This window comes from Nicotiana tabacum, chromosome 17 (assembly GCF_000715075.1).
Source record: "Nicotiana tabacum cultivar K326 chromosome 17, ASM71507v2, whole genome shotgun sequence".
Taxonomy (NCBI): Eukaryota; Viridiplantae; Streptophyta; class Magnoliopsida; order Solanales; family Solanaceae; genus Nicotiana; species Nicotiana tabacum.
Window position 1 is genome coordinate 51428731 of NC_134096.1, and position 9076 is coordinate 51437806.

General features: G+C 33.2%; 1 protein-coding gene across 1 annotated transcript; it reads right to left on the reverse strand.

The window, feature by feature from the left end:
• Positions 1-2959: 2959 nt before the first annotated feature.
• On the reverse strand, positions 2960-4784 carry LOC107793736 (uncharacterized). Its single transcript, XM_016616147.2, has 4 exons — positions 4259-4784; positions 3980-4168; positions 3464-3814; positions 2960-3353 (listed from the first exon to the last, which is right to left on the reverse strand). The coding sequence occupies exons 1-4, from the start codon at positions 4649-4651 to the stop codon at positions 3291-3293; spliced, it is 996 nt and encodes a 331-aa protein (XP_016471633.2). The 5' UTR covers positions 4652-4784; the 3' UTR covers positions 2960-3290.
• Positions 4785-9076: the final 4292 nt, after the last annotated feature.

Genomic DNA, 9076 nt, shown 5'->3' on the forward strand with positions numbered 1-9076 from the left:
TGAATCTTGAAATTGACCGCGCATACGTATACTAGTGTGAATTAAAAAGAACAAAGCAGCAATTGCACTTGAAGCATATCTTGTTCAAAAAAGAAAAAGAAGAAAAAAGATTCTTTCACAAAGATTTGTTCTGCCACCATCTCTAATGGACATAATTTAGGCGCATTTGGTATTTACGCCAAATCAAATAGTTAAAAACTATATATCAATAAATATATATTTTTCATTTATTGGTTTGATAACACCAAATACATCTAGGTTTTTACCGTCCGTAATACTAGTAGGACGTTGTTGCCCCCGCTCGTACTCTTTATATTTTTTTAAAAAAAACTCTACACCTATCTCCTCATGCTTCTCTTTTTTAACATATCTTTTGTAGGGTTTAAGTTATATATGCTAATAATATAAAGAAATTTTATACTATTATTACAATTTAACTTGTTATAACAGTTTATTTAGCTATTATTTTTCAGGTTATTACATCCTATCTTTACAACCAGTTACCTATTATTAGGGTATAGAAACATTATTAAGCTCATATAATAAAAAGACAAGTATGTGTAGAACTAGACAGAAGCAAATTGGCTTACTCAAGGATTTAATGCAGGTTCTCTGTGTTCTTTAATTTGCTCGAAATCTACCAATCACGTCGCAGTAGTAATATGAGATGGACTTTGAAACACATTGTTGGTTTGTCATGTGCGCAAGGAAGTTGATTAGGTGATTGTCCCATTTAAACTGGCCCTGTTTGTCCCCATTGAAAAGGATGCATTATTCAGAAGCAAAGGCACAAGTGACAACCAAAAATTATGGACCACTCAACCGGGGGGGTGCCGATGTATTTTTGGGACTTAAAGTCAAACTTTAATGAGGGACCTTAATATTTTAATTTTTTTATTATTTGAAGTCAATTTTTCTAGCTTTTTTAGATGCAAAGTTACTAATAATTTTCTTATAATCAATATCTCCTAATAAGTCTTTCTCAATTGACAATATAGCTAACTCATTTAATCTCTCTTGCGACATTGTTGATCTTAGGTAAGATTTTATCTTCTATTTTTATAACCAGATTCACACTTTCTATTTGACATACTTATCTTCTAATAAATAATCTAAAAATGCATTAATAGCAAAATATTAAATTTTAGATGAGAAATTAATAAAAAGGTAGAATAAATAGCAAAATATTAAATTTTAGATGAGAAAATAATAAAAAGATAGAATAAATAGCAAAATATTAAATTTTAGATGAGAAAATAATAAAAAGATAGAATGATAGAACCTGGTTCAAGAACGGATAGCTTGATATCAAATTAAAATTTCTGCTTGAGTATGCTTGTCGTAAAACCTGAATTATGAAAATAGAACAAACAAAAAATACTTTACTATTTCTTGAATCAATACACTAAACTCTGAAGTTTGAAACTCCACAATAATGCTTGATCTTTGGCTATTGAAGAATGAAGTCATTAATTGATTAATTGAAGAACAAAGTATAAAAATATAATATAGTGGCATAGTGCTGTTAGTTGATACGTTGTTTTCACTTTGCTAGACAAAGTTGTATTCAGAAAGTTGTGGTCAACTATCTCAAATTTGTGTTCTTCTAACTTCCCACATATTGTTTCACTTTATAGTTTTTATAAATTTATTTTATTTTATTATATATATATATATATATATATATATATATATATATAGAATTTAGGTATAATCAAAAAATGAGCCCCATAAATATGGGGCCTAAATCAATTGATTTACCCGCTTTGTGGACGGCGTGCACTCAACCACTGCTCATCAATTCCTACCAGTAGTTCTCCTCTCTCTTTTTTTTCCTTTTTTTCTATAATATCATATCATATCTAAGTCTACTAGTTTCACTAATCCGAATATATTCACTAACAAGATGAAATAAAGGGTATCTCAGTACACTAAATTTCTGTTATGCGCGGGGTTCGGGGAAAGGCCAGACCACAAAGATCTATTGTATGCAGTTATTTTCATGGCTTGAACTCGTAATTTTCTGATCACGTAATAACACCAAGCTCCCCTCCACTAACAAGATGAAATGCTGCTTTTTATTGAAAGGTTTTCTATTTTCGGCATCCGTTAAGAGTAAAGTATCTCAACCATCATATCACACCTTTTTCTAGAGTTCCAAGTTTAGAAATCTAGGTAATAATATCTGATAAAAGAACTTATGAAGATGACGAGCCGAACAGGAAATGTACTGGACAGGTTTAACTAGCGAAGACTCTTGTGTTGGAAAAATCAGTGATATCTCAAAAGGAATATCATCATTTTGAATTGAAATTTTTTTTTTTTTTGAAATATAATTTATGTCTACTTATTATTTAGTAAATTATTTTATATTTAATAAAGTCAAACTAGCCGTTGGAACAATACCTATATAAATATGATCTTTGGAGAGCTGAATCATCTTCTTCCTCCTACATGCTGAATTTCTTTCTTGAATTTTCTGTCAGTTTTGTTCCCAGTTTAATAACCATAGGATATGCTATTTTATTTATTATTGTGTGAGCGAAAATATATTAAGGACAGTATCCGTGACACGCCTTAAACTAACTTTTATTCTTTCATAACCAATTTTCCAATACTTGGAATAGCAAAAGTAAGAAATACTTATTCCATCAACGATAAGAGTTGCAGACGAAATAGCAGTGGTTATGCCGACTCTACTCAAAGAATACTATTAGAGTTAGGACCGGTTATTAGACTTGCCCCGACACTTCTTAAAAACTGCTGTAGTACCTTGCCCTACTTATCACTTCACAACGATGCTTCTTGAGGTAGTTTTTGCTAATTGTTTCATTATTGACAAATATATTTGCTGTTTACCTTATAATTCAAAGGGTTGTCTGTCTCAACCACAAAAGTTGGGTCGCTCAATGATTTGGCGTTCTTACATTGATCAAAGATAAGATGAGAGAAGGAATAAGAAAGAATACAAGATCAATTTTGTATTACTACATATCAGTCAAATCCTGCAACTTTGGCTATACATGAATAGATTACAAGATCCCTTATGTGTAAGATGTAATAAATTTTCATAAAGGGTGGGATTTGTGGGGGTGGGAGATTGCTCTCTAATGTAGTTGCTAACTTCAAAAATCTTGAACTCCATCTGAAGATTGTGAATTTTGTGTACAGGAGCTAGTGGAATGAGTTCTGTGCTTCTCAAAGAACAATCCCAGATAAATAGGAAAAGCGAAGGCACCACAATTAATTGAATTGCACCCAATCTTTATAGTTCAATCATCCTTAACTAGTTAAAACTGACACTGAAAAAGGCTCTGCAAATCAGTTTCAAAATTTGGCTGCTGCTGTACTACCTGCAATATATCAGTAACATATCCACTTTAGGTACAAGAAAACTTCATATATCATAGATGGTTTTTTTTAGCAAGAAGTTGAAATCAGAACAAAGGAATGAAGAAATTACCGTAATAGGGGAAGCTGCCGCTTCTGGAAATGACATTAAACAGTTTTCCCTTCTTTGGGGTAACATTTGTTGGTGTTGGATTAAGCTATATTCTGAAAGTGTGGGAATATCTACTGTTGGAAAATTGGACATGTAAGAGGGGAAATCTTTGGTAAAAAAGTTATCTGTGTTCAAATCAAGCCTAGGATTTAGAACAGCAAGTTTCATTGATAGGAACTCCACTTGTTTCTGTAGAGATTGAACGTAATTGATGATTTCATCTAGCATTCCGGCCTTGCCTGTCACTTTGTTGCAACCTGGGACTATATCTTGTAAATATTTCATCTTCTTACTGATTTTCTCCCTTCTAGCCTGCAAAAATTCATTAAGAAAATTTAAGCCAATTGCTACTGACAATCCGTTTAAACTTTAAATGAGACGGTTACCGTGAGTTCCTAAGTTCGAGTCTCTTTGTGTCACAAATTAGCATAAGATTTATGTACTTGATTAAAGAAAAAGAAAGGAATTAGCACTTACTCTTTCTGCTAAGCTGTGGCTATCAGTGGCTTGACCACGACGTGCCCTGACATGAATATAATCAGGTTTTTGAACCTCTGATGTCTTAGAATTCTCCTTGGAATTATTTCCTGAAGCAGCTCTTTGGCTTTTCTCACTAATCTCTGACTGAGGTCTCTTGATTTTACAATCCTCTTCCTCAGGAAATTGCTGAATAACATAAAAACAAAGGCTTCTAGGATTAAGGCATAGTTGATCGATGAATTGATAAACTAAAGTAGATGTACTAGTATTACAAACCTCTGTTTTTCTCTTCTTTGTTGACACCGCATTTCTTCTCGGAGCTACAATGGTATCTATTTCTTTCTCTGGTGGCGGAGACACTGTTGTAATGGATGAATTTGAGACTGTAGAGAACGAGGGACGAGCCGTTTCTTGCCAATTATTGGTAAAACCAAAGCCTGTTATGCCCTTATCATGTTCTCTCCCAAACATATCGAAGTTAGTAAAATTCTCGTTCATTCGTTCAATTGGCACGTCAAGGCTGCCCATCATTTGCCCAGTTATCAAATTGTTAAACTGAGCAAGATTTTGCAGAGGCAGAGAAGAAAGCTGCTGTTTGGATTGGCTATAAAGACGTTCCAATACTGCTCTCTGTCTCTCAAGAACGCTCATTTCCCCGCAGCTTAACATGTTTAGACAAAATCCCCTAAATTTTGTACTAAGTCTTGTTTGGTTGGTTTGTGAACCTCAACAAAGATGGAGAGGAGGGATTTATAGAGATGAAAAAAGGATGGCTAGCTACTAGTGGAAAAGGGGAAGTAGTAAGAGAAGGAAGATGAGGGCCTGAGGGGCCGGGAAGGAGAAACAGCCATATCAAATCAATGCTCAATCAAGAATGTGGAGATAAGAAGAAACAGTGGTGGGGTTGAATGTGAAATGTTGGTCCCCACCTACAGCAGTAGTAGTAGTAGTAGTATTTCATCCCAAAGGAATCAAAAGCCATTGCAACAACAGATATTATGGCGTTTATGCCACAGGACTTAAACATGTTTAAGATTTTAAATACCCTCATCACTCTCTCAAGAATAAGAAGCTATAGTGTTGAAGTCAATTGAAATACAGGGTTAGTTTTCTCCAAGTTGGTCACTGTAGGCAATAATCTATTACGATCTGCCAAAGCACGCTTAGTCAGTCGTCAGTTACAGTTCAAGCTCACGGGCCATATCCTGTCTCATGGGCGGTTTTCATCATCTGGTTATTGCATGGAAAAAAAGCTATTATTGCATAGAAAGAAAGCTATTATGTCGACAGTTTACTTAATAATACGAACTAATGATCAGGGTTAGGGGATATATTTCACCAGCATAATTCAGGAATGGAACTACTTTTGTCTGTGGATAGAAAACACTAGGCATTATTGGTGGTGGAGGTTGTCAGCATCAGAAAACAAACATAAATTGAAATGGCTCTAAAATCACACATGATATGTCGTGTGAGAGAGAGAGATATGGAGAGTTCAAAGAGATAAATTAAAAAAGAAATGGGACTAAGGAATAAAGAAATCATATGATCTAATCCAAAACAGTAGCAATGTGGTTTGATGATAAGGTAAAAGCCAAAAGAAGAAACTCTCTCCTTATCATTATCATCTAGGAATTCATTAGACCTTACCTTCTATTAGGAGCGGCAAACGGGTGGGTCGGGTCAGATATGGTTCGGGTTGAAAACGGGTAATAAAAATGGATAATTTATCCGACCCGACCCATATTTAATACGGATAAAAAACGGATTAACCGGCGGATACCATGACTTCTTGAATATGATCACTTTTGGAAGAATTCCTAGTCTCTCAAACTTGAGGAACTCCCAATTTGAGGCTTTACAAATGTAAAAGTTAAACTCATTGGTTATCCATTTTCTAAATGGATAATATGATTCTTATCTATATTTGACCCGTTTTTAAAAGGTTCATTATCCAACCCATTTTTTAGTGGATAATATGGGTGGTTAACTATTTTTTTTAACCATTTTGCCACCACTACCTTCTATATAGCATCTGATAGTATAATTTTTTAGTTAAGATCAATTTAAAGGCAATACTAACAGATAACTTTTAAACTAAATTGCATTACAGAAACAATAATATCCACTGTATTCCTACAAGTGGGCATCAGTTTAAATTGCATGTATAGTGTAGAAAAAATTGCATTGTCATTGTCAAAAGATATATAGTAGTAAAATTCATTCACTGAATGTTTCCACCCTCAGCCACCCGTTTCTCCCAGATAACATTTTGCTGCAAATGATTCCCTGACAGTAAGTTAAGGCAACACAGAGCCAAATAAAGGGGCAGCTACAAACAAATTCTGCAAATCCTCGTTTCTCTTCTTTTGTCCACACAAATAACAAGACTTCAAAAGAGGAAATCTGGCGTTCTCTTTAATTCTCAACTGAATTTCAACTTTCATTCAATACCCACAATCATTTGAAATAAAAAGAAGATAAGATGTGGTCACACCTAAAAAGTAGTATTAGAAGTCTTAGGCTAGTACCTCCCTTGCTAGCTACAAAAAACGTGATATCAAAAGAAATTACACTACTAATATTTACAGATTTTCCATATATATCCAATTCCGAGTAGAATAGAAACGGGCAGAGGCAGAGTTAGGTGGACACAAATGAGTTTACGCTATGTCGGAAAATTATACTGTACAAACAGAGAAAAAACAAAAAATTTTGCATATATATAAACTGTTGAATTTTCTTAACATAAGAAATAATTTTTATATAGTGACATATGTAATTAAACAGATTGTTTTATGCCACACATTTATATCTCACGTGTGACATTCTTACTTTTTTGATTCCCTTCTAGAATTAATAGCTCTGCTACTGAAAACGGGTTATTAACGCATTCTTTTGTTTATCTGATAAGTCACATTTTTCTAACGGGAATTTTTTCTAAAATAAGAAATATGCCACGAAGTTCATATTCTCGGAATTGAACAAATGATGGGAAAAAAAAAACATAACGTGATTGGAAGTTGCTAACAATTTCCAAATTAAGAAAGTAAAAAATGAAAATCATAAACAGACAATAACAGTATAACAAAGGTAAACAATTAAAATTAACGAATTAAGCCCAGTTAACCTTACTACATTAGTTTCCAAAAAGAAGTTAAAGAGAGTGGAGGATGACATCCGTTTGGTTGAGAATGCAACATTTCTAATTTTCTATCCCTGTATCCCACTTATTATATCCAACATTTCTTAATAAAATAGGAGTCCTATTTTCAAATGTGTTCCCTTATCTCTTTGTTTTCTTTATTGTTTGACATTAGATAATCCTCAGTAGTCAAATAATACAGATATAGACATATACACTGATACACACACATTATATGAAGAAAAAAAGAGACAAGATCACATTAGCATGACAAAGTTAGATGGAGTAGAGGATTTAAGGGACCCAATATTTAGAAAGAAATATAATACAACAATAATAAGATAAAGCAGCTTTAGCATGATTGTGAGAGATATGGCCATGGTTAAAGTTTAGTTTTGTGGAATGGATCTCTATCTAATATATAGTAGTGTGCTGAAATGGATGAGATCACTTCACACCTAAATTAGAGAGGTCTCGGGTTTAAATATTAGAAATGAAAAAATACTTTATAATAGGTCTTACGTAACACGAATTAGAATTAATCGAGCAAATGAGTTCTAATAAAATTCTATATGGTATAGAAAAAAGAATGGATCTCCACCTCCTTCATATGGGTGTGTCCCCCATTCAACTCACCTTTCCTTTGGGTTATCAAAGGACCCCTCAACTAATTCTTTACCTAACGCTTAGACCAAGCCTTTGTTCCAACCCCACACCCCTCCATTTGCACAACACCAACAACCGAACCAAACATATTGTTTTTCTTCAACTAATTAATTGTGGAAATCTAGTAGGAACGCCTATTTTAATTTCTTTTCCCAATTGTTGCTTAGAATGGATTACTTTTGCTTGTTATGGTTAGCGCAATCATTGTTGTTTGACAGAGAAACAAGTTATTTTTAGATACGAGATTATAATAAGGGATAAAATAGTGATGAGATTATTTAGTTGATGTATTTTAATTGAGAGATATTTGGTATATTGAACTAAAAATGGAAGGTACGAGTATAATATAAAACATGTATTTAGTGTATATTAAATAAGTTGGGATAAACTTTTTAACCTTAATTAACTTTTGTATTGGAAGAAGAGTCTTGGAAAAGGATATTTTTGTTACTGTAGTGTTTTATTCTGGGATGAAATCCTAAAATTATTATTTATCCTTAATGTGGGATAAAATAATACCACAATATGGTATAAATTAATCTCGAGATTATTAATTTTAAATTTTAAATTTCAACCAAAAGTAAAATAAAATAATCTCGCATTTGATTCCGAGATTATTATCTATTATGTAAAGAGTAGGCAAAGTTAATTGTACAAGTTCGTGAGGGGAACGGGAAGAGTGTGGAATGAGAAAAAACGACTGGATTGACGAAATAGACGAGTAGCTTCTCTAAAATTTGGCAAAGTTATTTTCACTGATTTCTCCAGTTGCTTAGTGTCCCCACAGTTGCTAGAGATCAGGACAGCCATTTTTCTTTTCCTTAAAGCTTTTGATGTAAAGCAAGTTGAATAGCTGGGAGCCCCGAAATAAGTGTAATTCGCTTTTGCAACGCTCTTTTCTTCCAAAAAGTTGTTGATTTCCAGCATTTTTCCTTGTCAGTAACTAAAGAATGGGACTTTTAATTTCATCTAGTTTCCTCTTTTTTATTACCAAGTTATAGTTATTATAAACTTATTTATCCATCTTATCGAGATTATTACTTAATTAGCATATAAAATTTATCATATATATAATAAAGGCAAAATACATAGTTTACCCGTCAACCTTTCAGCGAAATTCCTGTTACACACCTCTTCTTTACGGGAAATTTTTTTACGCACTCAACCTTTCAAAAGTGTATATAAGACACACTACTTTTGACCAGATAGCACTTGCGTGTTTACACACAATAAAAGTGCGTGAATCCCTTAAAAAGAATTATTTATTTTTTATCTCCCCTCCC

Bases quoted from the DNA above. Each gene is read 5' to 3' on its own strand.
- LOC107793736 (XM_016616147.2), bottom strand. From the start codon at position 4,651: ATGTTAAGCTGCGGGGAAATGAGCGTTCTTGAGAGACAGAGAGCAGTA. The intron at 3,815-3,979 runs GTAAGTGCTAAT...GAATTTTTGCAG, and splicing joins GCCACAGCTTAGCAGAAAGA to GCTAGAAGGGAGAAAATCAG. The intron at 3,354-3,463 runs GTAATTTCTTCA...GATATATTGCAG, and splicing joins CGGCAGCTTCCCCTATTACG to GTAGTACAGCAGCAGCCAAA.